Below are 25633 nucleotides of genomic sequence, written 5' to 3'. Positions count from 1 at the left end.
TCCCAGGTCAGTGCTCTCTCTGTGAGGCGGTGGGTGGCTCTTAGAAGAGCCTTTGTTTTGTGTTCGGTTAGAAAGGGTCGACTCGTTCAGCCGCCGAATCCATAGAGAGTGCGGCCCTGCCGTTTCAGAGCGTACACCACATCCATGGCAGTGACCGTCTTGCGCTTGGCGTGTTCAGTGTAGGTGACCGCGTCCCTGATCACATTCTCCAGGAAAACCTTCAGCACCCCGCGGGTTTCCTCGTAGATCAGACCCGAGATCCGCTTGACACCGCCACGGCGAGCCAGGCGGCGGATGGCTGGTTTGGTGATCCCCTGGATGTTATCACGAAGCACTTTCCGGTGCCGCTTGGCTCCGCCTTTGCCCAGTCCTTTGCCTCCTTTACCTCTGCCAGACATGATGATTCTTCACTCAGATCGCTGCTGAATGAACAGCGAACTTATGCTGGTTCCCTTTTTATGCAGCCTGTCCCGACCTGACTGAAACATTCACAGGATGATAGAGGGAGGGGAGGAGACAAAGTGAGACATTGAACAAAGAGGGGAGGAGACAGAGTGAGATATTAAACAGAGAGGGGAGGAGAGAGTCAGAGTAACGGACAGAGCAGAGAGCGGCCTCTGATCTTCCAGCTCCACCTCCAGCTTTCTCCACCCGCCAATTTCAAACCGTTTATCGATAACTGAACCGAAACACAGCGCTCCGCACATACCCTTATAGACTCGGGCTTCATATTCAAGGATTTCCAGAAACTCGGAGCTTTTAAATAAGCCCCATTACAATTAAGAGTCAGTAATATTCCTGCCCAAATACAGTCCCTTCTATAACATATCTACCCGTCTCCTTCCACTTCAGTGGCAGACCCGATTCTATCTCCCCACACATCCCCTCCCAGACCGGTTCAGCAGTTTACAAACACTTATTCCAGCTGATTTGGAGAATCTCATGTGTTGGGGTTTGAATTGTGATAGCGGCGGATCTCCGCCAGTTTTACCCTGTCACGGACTCTCGCCCTGAATCTGTGAGAAAAATGAACTGGGACTGGAGCCGAACACACGCCAGTTCGAGTGAGGCCCGGCCCGGACATATCGGAAACTGCTTCCCCAGCCCGAGATCGTTCCCAGGTCTGTGAGGCGGTGGGTGGCTCTTGGAAGAGCCTTTGTTTTGTGTTCTCTCTATTTTATTTCAGACAGTGGGGGTGGGGCGTGGGTAGTGAGTCACCAGGACCCTGGATTTATTTTCAATGATTTCCATCTGAAATCTGAGCCCGGCCCCGGGACAGGAATCATCTGATTCCGGGGTCAGCTCTTTTCTGAGAGACGTGGGTGGCTCTGAGAAGAGCCGTTGGGTTCAGATGTTCACAAGTTGCACTTGATTTTTTACTTCTTTTTGCCCGCTGCTTTCTTGGGCTTTGCTGACTTCGGCTTGGGCTTGGCCCTCGCTTTTTCTACCTTCTTCGCCTTCACCGGCTTCGGGGTTTTGGGCTTCTTAGCCGCCGCTTTCTTCTTAATTGGTGATTTCGCCGCCTTTTTCGTGATCGATTTCTTGACCGCTGATTTCTTGGCGGCCGGTTTCTTGGCCGTTAATTTCTTGACGGCTGTTTTTTTGTTCGCTGGTTTCTTTCCGGGAGATTTCTTGGTCACTTGTTTCTTCACCTTCTTTCCCACTTTTGCCTGAGTTTCCTTCTTAGCGACTCTGAAGGAGCCCGAGGCGCCCGTGCCCTTGATCTGCACCAGGGAGCCTTTTTCCACATTTCTCTTGATACTTAATTTAATCTGGGACCGGTGCTTCTCCACATCCAGGCCTTTGGCAGCCAGAACCTTCTTTATCGCGGCCAGAGATATCCCCTTGCGATCCTTGCAATCCGCCACAATCTTGAGGATCTGTTCGCCCAACGGGGGACCGGTGGGTCGGGGAACCGCCTTCTTCTTATTCGGAGCATTGGTTCGAGCGGCGGCGACGGCAGGAGGAGCCGTTTCGGCGGCTGCAGTGTCTGTCATGTCCGGGACTCTGGAGAAAATCTCTCTGACAGTCAGAGCTGGGTCAGAAATGAAACGAGAGGCGGCGGCACAGAGCAACTTAAAGGCACAGAGCGGACGGGGCGGAGACACCCTGCTGTCAGCTCCCGGACCCTCCAGCCTCTTTGTCTTTCTCTCTCCTCTTAAACTCGCCGGTTACAATTAAAAGCGGGCACTCAAGAGTCCCAGACTAGCCCCTTCCTATATCTAACACCGGAATGTTTGCTGTCGAAAAACTTTCACCGGAATTGAAAGCACCAGTTTCGATTTAAACCCGTTTCATTGCTGCACTGATCGCGCTCTCTCACCCGATCGCTGACAGGATCTCCGTTTTTCGTCTGAAATCTTGAATTGAACTCAAACCTTACCTTAATTTTTCACTTCGGAGCTCGGCAGGGGAGGAGGGCGATCCTTTGAAAGGGATTTTTTTTAATTTTACTGAAAAGCGACCCGGAAATACGGCGATGTGACCGGCCACACAAACACAGTGACATTAATCTAACCCGCCCGCCCGTTTAACACACTCTCTCTGACACAATGTTCACATCTTCACATTCACAGGACAAACTGGTCGCCAGATTGACAATTCCCGGGACAGGCTTTCCTACCCGCTCGGCCTGTGCTGCAGATTCTCGGGTGTTAGTTGTAGTTTCCCAGCTCAGTAACTGTTAAACACTCTGAGGCCGGCGCTCCTCACAGTGTCTGGTCCCCAGATTCAGTGGCAGGAGACATTCACAGCTGTTGGTGTGATAATTCACATCTGGTTTTAAAATATTATACTGTTCGTACACAGAAATATGTTTGGTTAAGACGATAATACAAATTATCCGCTCTGGGCTCTTCCAGTCTCCCTGTGTTTCTCTCTCCTCCTAAACTGACTGACAGACAATAGTAACTGGTGTCCTATCCGTCCCATTCTCAACACCCAGAGACGGCTCGTTACAGAATAAATTCAACACTAACAGGCAGTCCAGTGTCAGGCCGTTCCAGGCTGTTTCTCCCCACCTTTCCTTACTGGACTGGAGACTGATAAATGCACCGTCAATCCGGCTCATACATAATAGAAGGGACAGTGACCGTCTCACCAACAGCACCGGAGGTCTGTTCACAAACACTGAATCAGTCTTTACCTTCCACCAGGGTGTCGATATTAAGCTCAGTAACAGTATTTCGCTTTCATTTACAGCGCTGGAGAGAGACAAAGACAGACCGACAGATAAACAGACAGACAGAGACACACACACAGACAATGTATCAGTCTCACACTTCCTATCAGTATGTCCGTTTCACGCTCAGTAACAGTATCCCACATTCATATGCTGTGCAAAAGAGAGAGAGAGAAACTGACCTGTAATGTCCAGCATTCACCCAGTAACAAATTGGAAAAAATATTCCATTCCAATTGCTATTCCAAGGTGGAGTGACAGAAGATGCAGTCTCATCTCTCACTAAAATTATTTCAGAGACAGACACATTATTAATCCTATTCTCAGGGACAGTGTCACACATTTAACCCTCTCTTGCATGTTTCACCCTTTGTAATCTTGCAGCTCAGGCCCATTCAGTATTTCTCTCAGTGACCGAGAGTTTCATTCCGATTGAAATAATCTGGGACTGTTGCTGTCAGATGTTAATCCCACACGGTCGCAGCAAATATACGGACTCCCACTTTCCTCCGCTGTTTCTCCAGGATTGGTTTGAGAAATCCTCCCTCCAGTTTCGGAGTCACGCGTTGCTTTATCAGTCAGGGAGCCAAGAATGAACAGAACCAATTGGCTCATTTCACAGCCGCCCATTTTATCCATGAAAGGCCTTTTACCATCAAAAGATACCGAGAGAAACAGCAGGGATGGAAACATCGAGTTTAATAGTGAGAGATTGTACAGTCAGTCTGGATTCCAGCGTTAGGCACTGGTGGAATCCCATCTGTTTCCATTCTGGTGCCTGTTCCTGCACTGCCTGTGGACCCCATTCCCTCTGACCTTTCTGAGAGTGATAATATACATACTGTGTGTGAGAAGGAGTTGGCTGCACTGTTCCTTTGTCTCGGGGGGAGGAAACTTCACATTCATTCTGGATCCTTCTCGGATTTGCTCAGACTCTGAAAAATTCCAATTGGGGAAAGTTTCCATCGATTTTTGTATTGGGAATTAAACCAGATATCTGCGCATGCGTGACCCAGCCCCGCCCCCAACGCTGATTGTTGGTGAGCAGAAGAGCGCATGCGCGCTCCCCTCCCCCAGCTTGGCCTGTGGGCGCCATTCACTCAGTGAGCGGAAGAAGATGGTTTGAAACAGCCGGGAATGGAGAGATCACGGCCCCCGGGGGAAGGGAGCAAAGAGCAGCCTCGTTACAGCAGCTCATCACTTCGGGACCGTGTCCGCAGATGGGCTCAGAGATCGGCATTGAGTCCAGCGTAAGGGCCGGGGAGTCCGGGGTCTGTTTGTAAGAGGCGGAGTGGATCAGGAACTGGTCCCGGAACATGGAGTGAGCGGGGGAAGGGAGAGGTCATTCTCGGGCTGTGTGTGTACAGGGTGTGTCCAGGGGAAGGGAGAGAGAATGGGAAGAACCTGCTATTTAAAATCATTGCTGCTTTCTCTCCCCAAACCAGTAGTGAATGTTCCTGGTTTAGTTCCAGTCTCACCCTGTTTATTGTTATTGGACAGTGAAGAGTGGAACCAGAGCCGGACAGTAAGGATGTGGGGAGTTATACAAAGAGCATCGATTGAAAGCACCAGGTGAGAAGTGTGAAGGTCACATTTCAAACAGCGGCTGTTTGCTTTCAGTTGAACGGTTAGTCCCATGGGAGAGGGGATTAGAAACCCGACCTGTACAAAGGTCCCTGCCACATCGGGTAGTCCCATTCATGGATCAGTGCAGGGGTTGCATTTTGTCTGGATGTCACGAAATTGTTCTAAAACAGCCTAACACACCTGGTATGCTGAAGCTGAGTGCTGCAGGACTGCAGTCGAGTCAGACACTGACACTGTATCACTGGTTTTCATTTGTGGATGTTGAAAATAATTATTAACAGAGCTATTAAACTGATCACTTTTGTATTTTCGACCTCACCTGTTATTGAGTGACAAGAGATAATTTTCTTTCTGCAGGCAAATCCGAGAAGGATCCAGAATGAATGTGAAGTTTCCTCCCCCCGAGACAAAGGAACAGTGCAGCCAACTCCTTCTCACACACAGTATGTATATTATCAATCTCACAGCACAGAGACACAGACAGGTCATCAGTTCCACAGTCTCAGACAGCAGAAGTAGTCAGTTCCACACTGATCCCAAGTTCCACAGACACATCTTCAATCCAACAGTCAAACAGAGCAGGTGAGGCAGACGCTGTTCCATTGCACCCGAACTCAGTCCCGCTGACAGGTAGATACAAAAATCCCAGTCCAAAGTCACACTATCAGATTGTCAATTTCCAAGAAGTGCAGCATTCGCCATGAATTAAAAACCAGATACCCCGAGATTCCAATTGAATACCAGACAAGAACCCTCACACCCACACGTGAGTTTAATACATGCAGTATCCATTCGAATAGTGTACCATTCGAATACAAATTGCAAGTCCAAAAATCATGTACAATATCAGATTGAGAAATCCTGTGACAGTGTAACCTGAGAAACAAATTAGATACCAGTTTATAATACACTCATAGCATGAGATTTAAAGATACAGTATCAATTCCTTTACTGCAGGCTGATCGACACATTATATACCAATTCAAAAATGTCACCATATCAGCTTGAAAGAAATATTATCATTCACAATAGTACTCACAGAGATACTGATATGATACTAGTCCAAAAAACACAAATCTTCTGATTAAAACCTCCAGCATCAAATCCTAAAGTGTATCCATGTTTACCAATTAAATACTGGGAAAAACTGTTTAAACATTAAGATAGTAAAGCTACAGTATTGAACACCATAATGTAATCTGAGAGAATAATTATATACAGATACAGAATGAATCTCACACTCAGATACAGTACAGAGACACACAAACACAAAATGAATCCCACACTCACATACAGTACTAGAGGTTGCCAGACACAGAGTGAATCCAACACTCAAATATGGCACGAGAGATGTCAGATACAGAATATATCCCACACTGACATACAGTACCAAGGACTGACAGATAGCAAAACCATCCCACACTCTCATAAAGCACTAGAGACTGAGAGATACAAAATAAATCCCAAACTCAAACACAGTACCTGAGATTGGCAGATACAGAATGAAGACCACACTCACAAGCAGTACCTGAGTTTGACAGATACAGAATGAATCTCACACTCATACACAGTACCAGAGACTGACAGATACAGAATGAATCCCACACTCACACACAGTACCTGAGATTGGCAGATACAGAATGAATCTCACACACAGCACCAGAGACTGACAGATACAGAATGAATCCCACACTCACACACAGTGCCAGAGACTGAGAGATACAGAATGAATGCCACACTCACACGCAGTACCTGAGATTGGCAGATACAGAATTAATCTCACACTCACACACAGTACCAGAGACTGACAGATACAGTATGAATCTCACACCAACATACATTATGAGAAACTGCATATATGGAAATAATTCAACACCCACACACAGTACTAGAGAATCTATATGCAGAATGAATCCCACAGTCAAATAGAGTACCAGAGAGTGACAGTTACAGCATGAATCCCACACTCACAGTCAGTACCAGAGACTGAGAGATACAAAGTGAATCTCACAGTCACCTACATTAGTGCAGGCTGAGTTACACATTACGTACCAGAGCAAAAATCTCACAGTCGCAGATCGAAAGATACCTCATCAATTCCATCAATGCTGTCTTAGTGACACATTACATACCAGTGCAAAAATCTCATAGTGTCAGATTTAAAGGTGCAGTATCAATTCTATTAGCGCAGACTGAGCTACATATTAGATATATTGGTAAATACTCATGGAGTATTATACTGAAATAAACAGTATCAATACCATTGCTACAGACTGAACTACACATTATATACGAGTCCAAAAACCTCATAAATGATCAGACTGGAAAATAGAGTTTCAATTCTATTGGCACTGCCTGAGCTGTACATTACATACCAGACTGGAAATCCCATAAAATATTAGACTAAAATATGTAGTATCGATTTCATGAGTGCAGACTGAGCCACACATTATATAGCAGTCCAAGAATCTCATACCTTATCAGACTGAGCTACATGTTACACACCAGTCCAAAAATCTCATACAGTTTAGACTGAGATACAGAATTAATCCCATTATTGCAGAATAAACTAAACATTACATAAGGGTCCAATAATTTCACCGGGAACAGATTGAAAGGTACATTATCATTCACAATAAAGTTCATAGATTAAGATGTAATACTACTCCAAAACTCACACACATTGTTTGATTAAAGAAAATTGAAAAGTGTATCCATATTAACAAATTAAATACTCGATGGAGAACTGTATATAATTTAAAGTATTAAATCTACAGTTTCAAAAACGATACTGTAAACTGAAATAAGAACACCGAATGAATCCAGACTTGCACATTGTCTCAGAGACTGAATTACAGAATGAATCGCACACTGAGATAAAGTAGCAGAGACTGACAGATACAGAATGAATCCATCACTTATATGTAATACCCCTGAGACTGAGAGATGCAGAATATACCCCATGCTCACACTCAGTACCAGAGACTGACAGATATAGAATGAATCCTACACTTACATACAGTATCCGGAACAGAATGAATCTCACTCACGCACAGTACCAGGGACTGACAGATACAGAATGAATCTCTCACTCAAAAAGTACCAGAGACTGACGGATACAGAATGAATGTCACAGTCACATTACTGCAGACTGAGTTACACTTTACAGACCAGTCCAAAGATCTCATAGTATCAGATTGAAAGATAAAGTATAAATTCCATTAGTGCAGACTGAGCTACATATTAGATATATTGGTAAATATTCAGTATTATACAGATATAAATATTATCAATACCATTGGTGCAGACTGAGCTACACATGACATACGAGTCCAAAAATCACATAAATGATCAGACTGAAAGATATAGTTTAAATTCTTTTAGCACCGCCTGAGCTAAACATTATATAACAGTCCAACAATCTTATACAATGTTAGACTGAAAGGTACAGTATCGATTTCATTAGTGCAGACTGAGCCACACATTATATAGCAATCCAAGAATCTCATAACTTATCAGACTCAAAGATATAATATCAATTCCATTAGCACAGACTGAACGACATGTTACTCACCAGTCCAAAAACTTCATACAGTATAAGACTGATAGATACAGTATCAATTCATTTTGTGCAGGATGAGCTACATATTACATATCGTGTCCAAAAATCACATGTCGTGTTAGACTCAGATACAGAATTAATCCCATTATTGCAGACTGAGCTACTCATTACATACCAGTCCAATAATTTCACCGGGAACAGATTGAAACGTACATCATCATTCACAATACAGTTCAGAGATTAAGATATAATACTGCTCCAAAACTCTCACACATTGTTTGAATAAAGAAAATCGAAAAATGTATCCATGTTAACAACGTAAATAATCGACGAAGAACTATATATAATTTAAAGCATTAAAGATACAGTTTCAAATACGATACTGTAAACTGAAATAAGAATACAGAATGAATCCAGACTTGTACATTGTCTCAGAGACTGAATGACAGAATGAATCCCACACTGAGATAAAGTAGCAGAGAATGGCAGATACAGAATGAATCCCACACTCACATACAGCACCAGGAAATGACAGATACAGAAATAATCCCACACTCACATAAAGTACCAGAGACTGACAGATACAGAATGAATCCATCACTTATATATAGTACCTGAGACTGAAAGATGCTGAACATACCCCATGCTCACACTCAGTACCAGAGATTGAAGATTCTGAATGAATCCCAAAATCACGCACAGTACCAGAGACTGACAATGACAGAATCAACCCCACTCTCATATACAGTGCTAGAGACTGACATCTACTGGCCGTAAGCGAGAACTGTAATGAGGGAACAAATTCACATTATCTGTCGTGGTTGCAGAAACAGGATAATGTGCAATGTGATGGAAGTTTCGGTCTGCAACTTTTACTCTCGTATTTTTGCACTTTTTGACGGTGAAAAATGAAGACAATTGATTCATAATAAAGTTTTTGTTTCACTCATTCGATAGTTGTGAATTTACCCCATTGTATTTCACTTTACATTGCGAAGTATTTCTCGCTGATATCTCAGGATGATTTACATTGCACCTCTACCCCATTTAGACTCTTATTTTCCAAGCAGTATGTGGCCTCCTTATTCCCCCGAGCGAAATGCACCACCTCACACTTTTCTATATTGAAATTCAATGACCATTGACACGGCCGTTCTGCAAGTTTATTTTGTCCCAGTCTTCCTCAATATTGACTATACGCCCTAAATCGATTACAAGAATTTAACACAGCATTACAAGTAGTTTTTGGTCCAAAAAAATGTACTTGCAGCTCGTCTCCATTTTTTCTAAATCCCACCCGTGCAATATAATGTGAAGAATGAGTTTATCTTCTGTCCCTCTCTCATCTGCAAACTTCAATGTCCCGGGGTTTGGGGACATCTACTGGCCGAAAGCAGAACTGCAACAGTTCGGAACAAATTGCTGAAACCGGACAATGTGCAGTGTGAGCGTGTTTGTGATTGGTGGCAGGTACTAAATCTGATTTTTTAAACCTGCCCATTAACCTTTAGTGTTTGTTATTGAACAGTAAACAGAGCCGGACAGTAAGGATATGGGGAGTTATACAAAGAGCATCTATTGCAGGCATCAGGTGAGAAGTGTGAAGGTCACATTTTAAACAGCGGCTGTTTTGTTTCGGTTGAACGGTTAGTCCCATGAGAAAGGGGAGTAGAAATCTGATATGTACAAAGGTCCCTGCCCAATCGGGTAGACCCATTCATGGATCAGTGCAGGGGTTGGGTTGTGTCTGGATGTCACAAAATTGTAAAATTGCGCAACACACCTGGTGTGCAGAAGCTGAGTGCTGCAGTACTGCAGTGGAATCAGACACTGACACTGTTTGTATCGCTGTTTTTCCTTTGTGGATATTACAATGATTATTAACAGAGAGATTCAATTGATCACTTTTGGTTTTTTCTACCTCACCTGTTCTTGAGTTACAAGAGACAGTTTTTTTTCCATCAGTCAATTCGTTGAAGGACCCAGAATCAGTGTGATGTTTACTCCACCCGAGGCACAAGGAGCAGTCAGTGCAGCCAGCTCCTTCTCACACACAGTATGTACATTAACACTCAGAGCATAGAGACACAGACAGGCATCAGTTCCACATTCTCAGATAGCAGAAATGGTCAATACCACACTGATCCCAATCCAACAGTCAAACAGAGCAGGAGAGACAGACGGAATTTCTATTTCACAATGACTCAGTACCGCTGACTGGCAAATAAATAATTCCCAGTCCAAAATCACTCCCAGTTTCAGATTGAAAGGCACTGTTTCAATTCTCACATTATTTCAGCCTGAGCTACAAATTAAATACCAGATAGAACTGACACATGGTACTGATTGATAGATACAGAGTGAATAACAATAGTGTACTCCAAGATTAAAAATAAATACCAGCCCTCAATTCACACACATTTTGAGTTTAAAGGTGCAGTATTCATGCCAATAGTGCACCCTGAGATACAAATTAGATACCAATTCAGATGTTACCCATATTTGACTCACATATATGTTCAAAAACCTCATGGTGTCAGAATGAAATGTACAGTTTTAATTCCTTTACTGCAGATTGAGGTACACGTTAGATACCAGTCCAAAATTCTCATACAGTATAAAACTGAAAGATATAGTATTGATTTGATTAGTACAGACTGACGTACACATTACATACCAGCACAAAAATCTCTCACAGTATGAGACTGAAAGATGCAGTATCATCCCATTAGTGCAGATTGAGCGACACATTATATACCAGTCCAAAAATCACATTCAGGGTCAAACTGAAAGGCACAGTATGAATTCCATTACAGCAGACTGAGCTACACATTATATACCAGTTCAAAAAACAGATTCAGGGTCATGCCGAATGATGCAGTATCAATCCCATTAGTGCAGAATGAGTTACACATTACACACCAGTCTAAATATATTCCGCAGCATCAGACTGAAAGATACAGTATCAATTCCATTCGTGCAGACTGAGCTACACATTATATACAGTCCAAAATTCGCATGCAGTGTCGTACTGAAATATACAGTATGAATCCTATTAGTGTGGACTAAGCCACACATTACAAACCAGTCCAAAAATCTCTCTCAGTGTCTGACTGAAAGCTAGAGTGTCAATTCCATTCGTACAGACTGAACTACACATTACATATCAGTCCAAAAATCACTTCAAGCTCATGCTGAAATGTACAGCATCAATTCCATAAGTGTTGACTGAACCACACATTGCATACTAGAACAAAAAAAAATCACAGTGTCAGATTGACAGAAAACGTATCAATTCCATCAATGCTGAATGAGCAACAAATTACATACAACCCATAAATCTCATACAGTGTCAGACTGAAAGATACTTTATCAATTGCATTAGTGCAGGCTGAGCTACACATTATATATAGTCCAAAATTTGCATAGTGTATCCCACTGAAAGATACAGTAACAATTCCTTTACTGCAAACTGAGCTACACATTACCTACCAGTCCAAAAATCACATTCTTGGCCATGCTGAAAGATACAGTATCAATCCCATTATTGCAGACTGAGCTACACCTTACACACCAGTCTAAATATATTACACAGTAGCAGAATAAAAGGTACAGCATCAATTCCATTAGTGCAGACTAAGCTACACATTACATACCGGTCCAAAAACCTCACACGGTATCGGACTGAAAGATACAGTATCATTCTTATTATAGCTGATTGAGCCCCAGTATCAATTTGATTTGTACAGACTGAGCTACACATTCCATACCAGTTCAAAAACCTCATACTTCATCTTTAAGTCTGTTACTGTATCAATTCCATTATAGCTGACTGAGCTACACCTTACAGACTAATCTAAATATATTACACAGAATCAGACTGAAAGATACAGTATCAATTCCATTAGCGCAGACTGAGCTGCACAAGCAATACCAGTCCAATAATTTCACAGTAAAAGATGAAATGTAAATTATCATTTACAATAGTCTTCAGAGATTAAAGTGTAATCCTACACCAAAACTCACACACGTTGTTTGATTAAAACAAAATCCAAAAGTTTATCCATAATTACAAATTAATGCTAGACAAAAGATTGTGCATACATTAATGAATTAAACATACAGTTTCAAGCAATATACTGTAACATGAAATAAGAATACAGAACGAATCCAGACTTGCACTTTGTCCCAGAGACGGAGTTACACAATGAATCCCACACTCACACGCAGTACCAGAGACTGACAAGAATAGAATGAATCCTACATTCACATAAAGCACCAGAGACTGACAGATAAAGAATAAATCCCACACACACACATACACACACACAGTACCGGAGACTGACAGACACAGAATGAATCTCACACTCAATACAGTCCCAGAAACTGACAGAGAATTAATCCCAAACTCACATACATTCTGATATCGACTGGCTGTAAGGGAGAACTGTAACAGAGTGGAACAAATTCACATTATCTGTCGTTGATACAGATTCAGGACAATGTGCAATGGGAGGAAATAGTTTCTCTCTGTAACTTCTGCTCTCGTAATTTTTCATATTTTGTCAGTGAAAATGAAGACAATTGATTCATAATAATGTTCTTGCTTTGCTCATTCGAAAGTTGCCCCATTATGTTTCACTCTACATTGCGCAATATTTCTGTCTGATTTCTCAGGACACGATTTATATTAATTCAAATAAACCGAACTGAAACACAAATAAAAACTGAGCGCAAATCTGGAAGTTCCAATGACCGTCAAAAGTGAAAGGGATAAAACATAGAAAAAATTAAAACCGAAAATGCTGGAAAGACTCAGCAGGTCCGGCAGCATCTGTGGAGAAGGGAAGCTCGGGTTAACGGTTCAGGTCAATGACCCTTCTATAGATCAGAAAGGTTAATCCGACATAATTTAAATAAGGAACTGGAATCTGCAGAGGGAAAAACTTCAGAAAATCAATTAATTTCACTGAATCCGGGCAATTGTGTCCTGTGTCCACTGTACAGATCAGGAGAAATAATAATACAAAGGAACAAAGTTAAATTCAACGTTATGGGGGAAATAAATGAATATTTAAAATATTTTTATGATATAAATTAGACCCGTTTGTGTTTTGGAAACACTATCCCTCTGAACATCATCAAATTCGGTTCCAGTCTTGGTGTTTCTGAATTCAGCGTGCTGGGATTCAAACCTGTTGGAATTAACTGTTTGGAAGGCAGCTTTACTCACCATTATAGCGCCTTATTTCACGAGGAGAGAGAAGTGGAGTGTTTCTGTGGAGTTTCACACTGAATTGCGCCCTTTGGGTTTTTGGTACTTTAATCACAGACAATAAATAGTTCCCAAACATCAGCCCCTGAACAGACACAACAAGCTGGTGGAATTTCTCATTCATAGATATTAAATAAAAGGATGACAAAAGCAAATAGGAAGAGGTTAGGAAGAAGTCACAAAAACAATTAGGGAAGAAAACAGGAACCACGAAATCAAATTATCAAGGAATATGAAAAGAAATAATAAATTTTTCGACAGACACAAAAATAACAAAATGAAAATCAGAATAGTTTGAGTGCCACTGAGGGATGCACAAGATAAACTCACAGGTAACGTCAGCGAAATAGCAGAAATATTGAATTGTTACTTTGCTCATATTTACCCGGGAGTTTAACAGGGTGAACATGATATTAAAGGAAGAGGTCAATAAAGATATCAAGACATTTAAGTTAGAAAGGGTGGTTAAACTGGTCCTGATGGATTGTATCCGTGCATATTAAATGAAGCAAGGGAAGAGATAGCAGAGGCACTGTTACATATATAGACAAAATCATCACAAAATGGAATAGTGCCAAAGGACTGGATGACAGCTAATGGGATTGTTATATTTTAAAACAGGAGATAGAACAAGTGCAGGGAACTATAGACCAGTTAACGAAAGGTCGGTGGTGGGGATGATCATGGAATCCTTCACTCAATGATGCAGTCGATAAACATCTAGAAACCGAAAATATAATAAGGAATCGTCAGCACGGATTTCAGAAAGGGAAGGTTTAATAGTTTGACAGAAGGTTTGACAGTTTAATTTACAGTTCAACAGAACTTATCTCCTTTTCAATTCTGTTCCTTTAGAAATAAACCTCTGTGTTTGTTTTCTATGACATTATCAACCTGTGTTGCTACTTTAATGATTTGTCAATCTGTACCCCTAAATTCCTTTGCTCTTCGACCCCATTTAGACTCTTGTTTTCCAAGCAGGATGTGGCCTCCTTATTCCCCCGAGCAAAATGCACCACGTCACACATTTCAATATGGAAATTCAATGGCCATTTACACCGCCTTTCAGCAAGTTTATTAAAGTCTTCTTGAATTTTGTTAGATTCTTCCTCAGTATAGGCTATACCCACTAAATAATTACAAGCATTTCACACGACATTACAACAAATGTTTGCTCCAACAAAATGTTCTCCATTCCCAGTTTCTCTGAATCCCACTCGTGCAATATAATGTGAAGAATGAGTTTATCTTCTGCCCCTCTCTCATCTGCAAACTTCAATGTCAGGGGTTTGGGGACATCTATTGGCCGGAAGCAGAACTGCAACAGTTCGGAACAAATTGCTCAAACCGGACAATGTGCAGTGTGAGCGTGTTTGTGATTGGTGGCAGATACTGAATCTGATTGGATATCTGAAGAAACCTATCAGAGAGTGAAAGGAAAAGGTGACGTTTATCACTCCCAATGACCCAATCACAATCATTGCCTTCCACCATCCCTCATTAGCATCGGGTTGTGGGGCTGCCTATTTAATCCGAGCTCGGATTGGATTTGTGTCATTTCTGGGTCTGAAATTGAGTTTTGAGATGCCTGAGGACAAGAAAGCAGCTCCCAAGAAGGGCGCCAAGAAAACCTTAAGTAAAGCACCAGCCAAGGGCGGCAAGAAGCGGAGAAAGTCGAGGAAGGAGAGTTACTCCATCTACGTCTACAAAGTGATGAAGCAGGTTCACCCCGACACCGGCATCTCCTCAAAGGCCATGAGCATCATGAACTCCTTTGTGAACGATATTTTCGAGCGCATCGCGGGTGAGGCTTCCCGCCTGGCCCATTATAATAAACGCCACACCATCAGCTCCCGGGAGATCCAGACCGCTGTGCGCCTGTTGCTGCCCGGAGAACTGGCCAAACACGCCGTGTCGGAAGGGACAAAGGCGGTGACCAAGTACACCAGCTCCAAGTAAAACTCCACAATCAACTGAAAAAAAATAAACACAAAGGCTCTTTTAAGAGCCACCCACAGTCTCTCTGAAGACGCTGTACCGACCCCTCTGTATGGAATCATTTTACTGTAGATAGTTTGATACTAACTGTCTCTCTATAACTCTTGTGCTTTTCTAATTTCTCTTGAAATCTGGAAGATTCTCATAATCACTGCCAGGTATAATCTATGTGTCGCTTTCTATTTAGTTCCAATAACCAAAAACGTGTCCCTGATCCTCTCATTCCCGTTCATATTACGCCCCTTCCCCCGCGTCTGCCCCTTCATAGCCGTCTTAAAGCGATGGATTAGACGTCATTTCTTTCTCCTTTTCACGTTTGTTTGTTCATTATTCTGGAATATCACTTTCAGAACCGCAATCTTTGAAATGCAGCAACCCTGAAAGGGACGTCACACCGAGTACAGAATAGTCTAAAGGCTCTGTCACTGTTCGGCTTCTTACACCAGGAGTCTCGGCTCCGGTTTCGATCGCGCTGCAGCTCCAGTGAACAGGCATCAATCCACAATCTGTGGTTTGTTACTTTTACAAAGATTGAGCTGGAATCTGCCCCGTTACAAAATGGGACTTTATTCCCGCCGGATTGAAAGCGAACGGTGAAGGGAGCCGGATTTTAAACGGATTGTAAAAGATTCTGGAAGTTGTGACGGGAAATGTGCAATAACAGAGTAAAAGGAGAGAGATTTTTTAATCTTTGTCTTAAGGCGACATTATTTACTAAATCCGCTTCTTGTGTTACAAATATTTTGGCGGGCTTTTCAAATTTCAAAAAAACGGTTCAGTTCGGTATTTTCCGCCCTTTTCTCATTGCCGGCTATTGATTGGCGAATAAAACAGCTCTCTGATTGGGCTGTTCGCTAAACCAATGAGATTGACAACAGATTGACCAATTACAAGTGCCCCCACTTTATACCACCAGAAGGTATGAGAAGGGCGAGTGCGGGAGGATTTATTCATTCTTTGTGAAAGTGTTTGTGAGATTGTGGAAATGTCTGGAAGAGGAAAAACCGGCGGGAAAGCTCGGGCCAAGGCCAAGTCTCGCTCATCCCGGGCCGGACTGCAGTTCCCTGTGGGCCGTGTTCACAGGCTCCTGCGAAAGGGGAACTATGCTGAACGTGTGGGTGCCGGAGCCCCGGTCTATCTGGCTGCTGTGCTCGAGTATCTGACGGCTGAAATCCTCGAGCTGGCCGGCAACGCGGCCCGCGACAACAAGAAGACCCGCATCATCCCCAGACACCTGCAGCTGGCCATCCGCAACGACGAGGAGCTCAACAAGCTGCTGGGACGGGTGACCATCGCTCAGGGCGGGGTGCTGCCTAATATCCAGGCCGTGCTGCTGCCGAAGAAAACCAGCAATGTGAGCTCCAAGAGCAAGTAAATCGGCCAAGATTTAATCTGATAAACCCAAAGGTTCTTTTCAGAGCCACCCACGGTATCTGTGAAAGGGCTGGTTACTGTCTGAAGAGACTGACCTATTGATCACAGTTGTCCCCGGTCTACGTTGATATATTACATCATTATAGCGGTTAAAGGAATGGGAGCCAATGTAAGTCACCGAACACATGGGTGACAGGTGAACGGGAGTTGGAGGGAGTTAGAATAGGGCAACGGAGATTTGGAGGAGTTCATGTTTACAGAGCGTGGAAGATCGGAGGCTGACCAGGAGAGCATTGGAACAGCAAAGTCTGGAGGTAACAAGGGAATGGATGAGGGTTTCAGCACCAGATCAGCTGAGGCAGGGGCGGAGACGCGCGATGTTTCAAAGGTGGAATTATGTCTTGGTGATGGAGCGGATATGTGGTCGGATGCTCATCTCAGGGTCAGATAGGACACAAAGGTTGCGAACGGTCATATTCCGGCTCACACAGTGGCCAGGGAGAAGTCTCTGTCCATCCCGGTCCCTGAATCGATCCAGTCCCCAAACAGGACCTGGGTCTGTCCATCCCGACCACTGAATCTATCCAGTCCCCACACAGGATCTGGGTCAGTCCATCCCGGTCCCTGAATCTATCCAGTCCCCACACAGGACCTGGGTCTGTCCATCCCGGTACCTGAATCGATCCAATTTCACACTGACTCCAGCTCTAATTCAATTCATAATAGCCACACATGACCAATCTCCATCCATCCATGTCCCTGAATCTATCCAGTCCTCAATGACCTCAGCTCTAATTAAACTCATTTTACCCACACAGGACCTGTCTCTGTCCATCCCGGTCCCTGAATCACTGCAGTCCCCACACAGGACCTGGGTCTGTCCATGCAATACCTGAATCTATCCAGTCCCCAAACAGGACCTGGGTCTGTCCATTCCGTTCCCTGAATCTGTCGTGTCCCCAAAGACTTCAGCTCTAATAAACACATTGTACCCACACAGGAACTGTCTCTGTCCATCCCAGGACCTGAATCTATCCAGTCCCCACACAGGACCAGTCTCCATCCATCCCAGTGCCTGATTCTATCCAGTCCCCGCACAGGATCATTCTCCATCCATCCCAGTGCCTGATTCTATCCAGTCCCATACTGACCCAAGTACGGAAAGGTATAGAGTGCCTTCCACACCGATTTATGTTTATTAAACTATTGGGCGCCTCCTGTCAGCGACAAATCTGAAAACTAAAACTGTCCCTCTTCCAACGGTTCCGTAGCGGCATTGATTGATTTTATTATGATAGTGATTGTATTGGAACTGTAGTGTGCCTCATTTATTGAATTTAAATGATATATTCCGCCTTTTTTTCTGGAAATCCTTGAATATCATGCCGGAGTCTGTAAGGATTGTGTCTGAATTTGTATTTCCTATTTGATGCTGGTGAAAATTTTATAATTGTAAACAATTTTACAACACCAAGTTATAGTCCAGCAATTTTATTTTAAATTCACTAATTTTATAAAGGACGGTAACTAATTGCTGGAGGCGGAGCTTGAAGTTGCACGTCTTCTCGTCCGTCATTCTGAGCCAGGCTCCTCCCCTCCCGCACTTCATGCTCTGTCTTTCATTCAGACACTCCTCCCCGGCCTCTCCGATAATGTGCCTATCTCAACCAGGTCGGGGCGGGCTTTAGAAATACAGAAGAAAGGCGAGAGTCTTTCATTCAGCAGCGATCTGAGTGAAGAATCATCATGTCTGGCAGAGGTAAAGGAGGCAAAGGACTGGGCAAAGGCGGAGCCAAGCGGCACCGGAAAGTGCTTCGTGATAACATCCAGGGGATCACCAAACCAGCCATCCGCCGTCTGGCTCGCCGTGGCGGTGTCAAGCGGATCTCGGGTCTGATCTACGAGGAAACCCGCGGGGTGCTGAAGGTTTTCCTGGAGAATGTGATCAGGGACGCGGTCACCTACACTGAACACGCCAAGCGCAAGACGGTCACTGCCATGGATGTGGTGTACGCTCTGAAACGGCAGGGCCGCACTCTCTATGGATTCGGCGGCTGAACAACTCGACCCTTTCTAACCGAACACAAAACAAAGGCTCTTCTAAGAGCCAACCACCGCCTCACAGAGAGAGCACTGACCTGGGAACTGGTGCGGGGATATGTGGGGCTACGGAATAGTTTTATAATTAAGGAGTTTTCTGTGACACACAGAACGGTGACGTGGGATCGGCGGTGTGCTGCACCGGTTACTGAGAGGAAAATTTCCCTTCTTGAATGCACTGAATTGTCCAGGGAACGTTACAAGTGAGTTTACCCGGACATGCATTCCCCCTCGGTGAAATGCTCCTTCACTCCATTCGCTCTGTTTTGGTTGCATTTATCAGTCAGATATTGTGATGTGGGACCGGGGGTTTCCATGGGAGAACAGGTTCAGCTGAGCCGCTGTGATAAGGGCCCAGCTTGTGATATGGATTTTCCCTCTGACGGTTGTTCTGACACTGATACTGAGAGGGTTTGTGAAATTGAACCGTTTGAACTCCGTCATTGGGGACCTGGAATTACCACAGGCCCAACTGGCAAAGCCCGCTGGAAATAGAGGCTACTTCTCATTGGTTGCTTTGTTTGAAAACCAAATTCCTTAACGAATCGGAGAGACGACAATAAGAAAACAGAGCAAATTATTGGCCCAATTGACCGATTTTTTTTAAATTTGAAAAAAGCCGCCAATTTCAGTTTATGAAATAAGTGAATTACTCGGCCATGTCGCTTTTAGACAAAGACTTAAAATCTCTTTGTAATAATGTTATTCCGTATTACATGTTCCAAATTCCGAGCGCTGTTTTAAAAATTGTAAACAATTTTACAACACCAAGTTATAGTCCAGCAATTTTATTTTAAATTCACAAGCTTTCGGAGATTTTCTCCTTCCTCAGGCAAATGTTTCAAGATCTCCTTGAAGCCTACGCATTTATACATATTGAACAATAATACATGGTGTTTACAGACTGCCCCTGCAACTGCCCGTTGCCAAGGCAATCACCGTGTTCAGACAGAGAGGTGTTACCTGCAGAACCTCCGAATACACATTCAACAAAAAAACAAACAGGGAAAAAAAAGCAGAGAAAAAAAAACACAGAGAGAGGCAGAAACATCCGGAAGGCAGACCCATTATATTAAAAACAGATAACATTTGTTCGCTGGTGGGGTAACGTGTAGCGTGACATGAACCCAAGATCCCGGTTGAGGCCGTCCTCATGGGTGCGGAACTTGGCTATCAATTTCTGCTCGACGATTTTGCGTTGTCGTGTGTCTCGAAGGCCGCCTTGGAGTACGCTTACCCGAAGGTCGGTGGATGAATGTCCATGACTGCTGAAGTGTTCCCCGACTGGGAGGGAACCCTCCTGTTTGGCGATTGTTGCGCGGTGTCCGTTTTAAAAACACATTGTCTATCACTTGCGGAATAAAACCCCATTCAAAGATTGCTGATATGGACAAATTTCACTTCTACCTGTAAAAATAACAAATTACACGTTATCGATTGATTCCGTTGCAGGGACTGAACAGAAACCGTGTGTCCTGAAAACGGAATCATTGACGAAGCCTTAAAATGTGCCGATTCTTTTCTCCAATCATTCATTCTGCATTGTTACACTGCGGGGAACGTGCTGCTAATATGCGGGATATTAACATCAGTAATTAATTATTTCAGAGATTGGCTCCACAGTGAGAAAGAGGAAGTAACTAAATTCTGATTCTTAGCCCTGAAAGTGGTGGTTAACGGGAAAACCGGGGGCAGTGTAAATCTGAATGAGAGCGAGAGCAAAGCAAAAGGGGAATTGAATGGACCCCGGACCCGTGTTCACTTTATTGGGCAGTAAATTCTACGGAGACAAACATTAAAATTGGGCAGTTTCACTGACTTTCTTTCAATTTCTCCATCAGATTCAAAGAATGATGACCGAGTAAAGCAGCAATTCTGAATCTCAGTCTTTGGTCCTGTATGTGAGTTTGACATTCATTCTGTATCTTTCACTCTCTGGTACTGCAAATGAATGTGGGAATCAGTCTGTATCTCTCAGTCTCTGGTAATGTGTGTGAGTGTGGGATTGATTCTGTAACTGTCAGTCTCTGGTACTGGATGTGAGTGTGGGATTCATTCCGTATCTGTTAATCTCTGCTGCTATATATGAGTGAGGGATTCATTCTGTAAATGCCTGTCTATGGTGCTGTATGTGAATGTGCGATTAATTCTGTATCCGTCAGTCTCTGGTACTGTGTGTGAGTGTGGAATTAATTCTGTAACTGTCAGTCTCTGGTGCTGTATCTGAGTGTGGGATTCATTCTGTAATTCGGTCTCTGAGACAATGAGCAAGTCTGAATTCATTCCGTATTCTTATTTCAGTTTGCAGTATCGGATTTGAAACTGCATCTTTAATTCTTTAAAGTATATACAGTTCTTTGTCGAGTGTTTAATTTGTGAATTTGGATAAACTTTTCTACTTTCTTTAATCAAATGACGTGTGTGAGTTTTGGAGTAATATTACATCTTAATCTTTGAACACTATTGTGAATGATAATGTAACTTTCAATCTGTTCCCGGTGAAATTATTGGACTGGTATGTAATGTGTAGCTCAGTCTGCAATAATGGAATTAATTCTGTATCTCAGTGTGATACTGTTTGACATTTTTGACTGGTATGTAATGTGTAGCTCAGCCTGTATTAGGGTTCGGGTTAGGATTAATGGAATTGATAATGTCGCTATCAGTCTGTTGCTGTAAGAGATTTTTGGATTGATATGTAATGTGTAGCTCAGCCTGCTCTAATGGAATCGATAAAGTGTCTATCAGTCTGATAGTGTATGAGATTTTTGGTCTGGAATGTGATGTGTAGCACAGCCTGCACTAAAGGAATTGATATTGCATCTATCAGTCTGACATTCTGGGGTTTTTGGACTGGCGTGTAACATGTAGCTCAGTCTGTGCTAATGGAATTGATATTGTATCTTTGAGTCTGATATATGAGATTGTTGGACTGCAATATAATGTATGGCTCAGTTTACACTAATGGAATTGATATTGGATCTTCCAGTCTGATCATTTATGAGATTTTTGGACTAATGTATAGTTCTGTCTGTATCAATGGAATTGATAATGTATATTTCAGTTTAATAGTGTATGAGTACTTAGGAATGTATATAATGTGCAGCTCAGTCTGCATTAATGGAATTGATACTGTATCTTTCAATCTGACACTATGGCATTTTTGGATTGCTATGTAATGTGTAGCTCCATCTTCACTAATGGAATTTTTAGAGTATCATTCAAACAAACCCTATGAGATTTTCAGACTGGTAAGTAATGTGTAACTCAATCTACAGTAATGTGATTGTGAGATTCATTTCGTATCTGTCTGACTGTAGTACTGTGTGTGAGTGTGGGATTCATTCTATATCTTTCAATCCCTGGTACTTTGTGTGAGTGTGATTCACTCTGTTCCTGTCACTTTCTGGTACTGTATGTGAATATAGGAGTCATTCTGTGTCTATGGTACGGTATCCGAGAGAGGGATTCATAATGTATCTGTCAGTCTCTGGTACAGTTTGTGAGTGAGATTCGCTTTGTTCCTCTCACTTTCTGGGACTGTATGTGAGTGTAGGAGTTATTCTGTGTCTATGGTACGGTATCTGAGAGTGGGATTCATTCTGTATCTGTTAGTCCCTGGTACTGTTTGTGAGTGAGATTCGCTTTGTTCCTGTCACTTTCTGGTACTGTATGTGAGTGTGGGAATCATTTTGTATCTGTCAATCTGGAACTGTGTGTGTGGGGTATTCTTTCGGTTCCTGTCAGCCTCTGATGCTGTACATGAGTGAGACATTCATTCTGTATCTCTGAATCTCTGCTACTCTATGCGAGTGATATGAATTCTCTATCTGTCAGTCTCTGGTACTGTGTGTGAGTTTGGGATTCATTCTGTATCTTGTCAGCAATGTGTGTGAGAGTTTGTGATTCATTCTGTGTATGCAATCTCTCATACCGTGTGGGATTCTTTCGGCATCTGTCAGTCTCTGCTACTCTATGTGAATGTGGGACTCAATCTCTATATACAGTCTCCAGTACTGTATGTGGGTGTTGAATTCATCCCAAATATGCAGTTATTCATACTGCATGTTAGTGTGGGATTCTTTATGCATCTCTCAGTGTCTGGTACTGTGTGAACATGGGATTCATACTGAATCTCTCAATCTCTGGTACTTTATCTGAGAGTTTGGGATTAACTCGGTGTCTGTCAGCCCCTAGTACTGTATGAGAGGTTGGGATTCCTTTTGCATCTTTGAGTGTTGGATTCATTCTGTGTCTGTGTCGCTGTACTGTGACTGAATGTGATATTCATTCTGTATCTGTCTATAATTATTCTCTCAGATTACATTACGGTGTTCAATACTGTTGCTTTAATATCTTAATGTTTAAACAGTTTTACTCCTTATTTAATTGGTAAATATGGATACACTTCAGGATTTGATGCTGTAGGTTTTAATCAGATAATGTGTGTGACTTTGGGACTACGATTAAATCTGTATCACTGTGAGTACGATTGTGGATGATAATATATCTTGCAAACTGATGAGGTGACATTTTGGAATTGGTATGTAACGTGTAGCTCAGGCTGCACTAAGAATTGATACTGTTTCTTTAACTCTCATACGACGAGTGCGTTCTGAACTGGTATCTAATTTGTTTCTCAGGCTTACTATCTTTCAGCATTTCTCAAGCTGATACAGTACCAGAGTTTTGGACTTGTATGCAATTTGTAGCAAATGGTACACTTTTCGGATGAATATTTCATTTATTAAATTCATGTGTGTGAGCGTTCTGGGCTAGTATTCAATTTGAATCTCGGTGTACATTATTGTGATTCATTCTGTACCTTTCAATCGGGTACCATATGTGATTTCTATCTGGTATTTAATTCGGAGCTAATGTTGCCCTGTTGTGAAATTCACACAGTGCCATTCAATCTGAGAGTGTGATTTTGGACTGTGATTTTTGTATCTAACTGTCAGCGGTACTGAGTTAGGGGGAAATGGAACAGTGTCTGCCTCACCTGCTCTGTTTGACTGTTGGATTGAAAATGCGTCTCTGGAACTTGGGATCAGTGCGGGACTGACTACTCCCAATGTCTGAGACTGTGGAACTGATGACCTGTGTGTGTGACTGTGCTCGTGAGTGATAATATACCTACTGTGTGTGAGAAGGAGGTGGCTGCACTGTTCCTTGTGCCGCAGGTAGAGGAAATATCACATTTTTTCTGGCTCCTTCAAGGATGTGCCTGTAGAAAGAAAAAGTATGTCTTGTAACTCAAGAACAGGTGAGGTAGAAAATACAAAAGTGATCAGTTTAATAGCTGTTAATGATCATTTTGAATATCCACAAATGAAAACCAGCGATACAAACAGTGTCAGTGTCTGACTCCAATTCAGTACTGCAGCACTCAGCTTCTGCACACCAGGTGTGTTGGGCTGTTTAACAACAATTGTCCATGAATGGGACTACACGATGGGGCAGGGACCTTTGTACATAATCCGCTCTCCCAGGGGACTAACTGTTCAACCAAAAGCAAACACCCACTGTTTAAAATGTGTCCTTCAAACTTCTCACCTGATGCCTGCAATAGGTGGTCTTTGTATAACTCCCCACATCCTTACCGTCCGGCTCTGTTTCCACTCTTCACTGTCCAATAACAACAAACAGGATGAGACTGGAACTAAACCGGGAACATTCACTACTGGTTTGGGGAGAGAAAGCAGCAATGATTTTAAAGAGCAGGTTCTTCCCATTCACTCTCCCTTACCCTGGACACACCCTGTACATACACAGCCCGAGAATGACCTCTCCCCCCGCGCTCTCCATGTTCCGGGACCAGTTCCTGATCCACTCCGCCTCTTACAAACAGACCCCGGACTCACCTGAACTTCCCCCGGACTCAATGCCGATCTCTGAGCCCATCTGCGGACACGGTCCCGAAGCGATGAGCTGCTGTAACGAGGCTGCTCTTTGCTCCGTTCCCCCGGGGGCGGTGATCTCTCCATTCCCGGCTGTTTTGAACCATCTTCTTCCGCTAACTGAGTGAATGGCGCTCACAGGCCGAGCTGGGGGAGGGGAGCGCACATGCGCTCTTCCGTTCACCAACGACCAAGGCTGGGGGCGGGGCTGAGTCACGCATGCGCAGATATCGGGTTTACTTCCCAATACAAAACTCGATGGAAACCTTCCCCAATTCGAATTTTTCAGAGTCTGAGCAAAGGAAGTGGGGCTGGGGGAAAGGTCAGAGGGAATGGGGTCCACAGGCAGTGCAGGAAGAGGCACCAGAATGGAAAAGAGATGGGATTCCACCCGTGCCTAACGCTGGAATCCAGACTGACTTTACAATCTCTAACCATTAAACGAGATGTTTCCATCCCTGCTGTTTCTCTCGGTATCTTTTGATGGTAAAGAGCCTTTCAGAGATAAAGTGGGCGGCTGTGACATGAGCCTATGGCTTTGATTCATTCTTGGACTCTTTGGTGATAAAACTGACGCGTGAGGAAGAAACTGGGGTGAAGATTTCTCAAACCAATCCTGGAGAAAAATAGGAGGAAAGAGTGAGTCGGTGTGTTTG

At 43.2% G+C, this 25633-nt stretch overlaps 3 protein-coding genes and 2 long non-coding RNA genes across 6 annotated transcripts in view; 3 read left to right on the top strand and 2 right to left on the bottom strand.

The window, feature by feature from the left end:
• Window positions 1–1376: 1376 nt before the first annotated feature.
• LOC137312475 (histone H1-like) lies at window positions 1377–1997 on the bottom strand. Its single transcript, XM_067979021.1, has 2 exons — window positions 1731–1997; window positions 1377–1616 (listed from the first exon to the last, which is right to left on the bottom strand). Exons 1-2 carry the CDS (start codon window positions 1995–1997, stop codon window positions 1377–1379), a joined length of 507 nt encoding a protein of 168 aa, XP_067835122.1.
• A 13108-nt stretch (window positions 1998–15105) lies between these two features.
• LOC137312541 (histone H2B 1/2-like) lies at window positions 15106–15647 on the top strand. The gene has a single exon (XM_067979078.1). The coding sequence runs from the start codon at window positions 15190–15192 to the stop codon at window positions 15562–15564; it is 375 nt and encodes a 124-aa protein (XP_067835179.1). The 5' UTR covers window positions 15106–15189; the 3' UTR covers window positions 15565–15647.
• A 941-nt stretch (window positions 15648–16588) lies between these two features.
• Window positions 16589–16999, top strand: LOC137312538 (histone H2A-like). The gene has a single exon (XM_067979076.1). The coding sequence runs from the start codon at window positions 16589–16591 to the stop codon at window positions 16976–16978; it is 390 nt and encodes a 129-aa protein (XP_067835177.1). The 3' UTR covers window positions 16979–16999.
• Window positions 17000–19097: 2098 nt separating this feature from the next.
• Window positions 19098–25633, top strand: part of LOC137312412 (uncharacterized) — a 29543-nt gene continuing 23007 nt past the window's right edge. For both annotated transcript variants that reach the window (XR_010960723.1, XR_010960724.1), the window contains exons 1-2: window positions 19098–19280; window positions 20919–20978. This is a non-coding gene — a long non-coding RNA (uncharacterized lncRNA). The remainder of the gene's footprint in view (window positions 19281–20918; window positions 20979–25633) is intronic.
• On the bottom strand, window positions 19867–25120 carry LOC137312411 (uncharacterized). The gene is made up of 3 exons (XR_010960722.1): window positions 24942–25120; window positions 24218–24304; window positions 19867–20484 (listed from the first exon to the last, which is right to left on the bottom strand). It is a non-coding gene; the product is annotated as an uncharacterized lncRNA (long non-coding RNA).

This window comes from Heptranchias perlo, unplaced genomic scaffold (genome assembly GCF_035084215.1).
Source record: "Heptranchias perlo isolate sHepPer1 unplaced genomic scaffold, sHepPer1.hap1 HAP1_SCAFFOLD_43, whole genome shotgun sequence".
Classification (NCBI taxonomy): domain Eukaryota; kingdom Metazoa; phylum Chordata; class Chondrichthyes; order Hexanchiformes; family Hexanchidae; genus Heptranchias; species Heptranchias perlo.
Note: the sequence above shows the minus strand (reverse complement) of the source record. Positions and strands in the feature narration are given on the sequence as shown.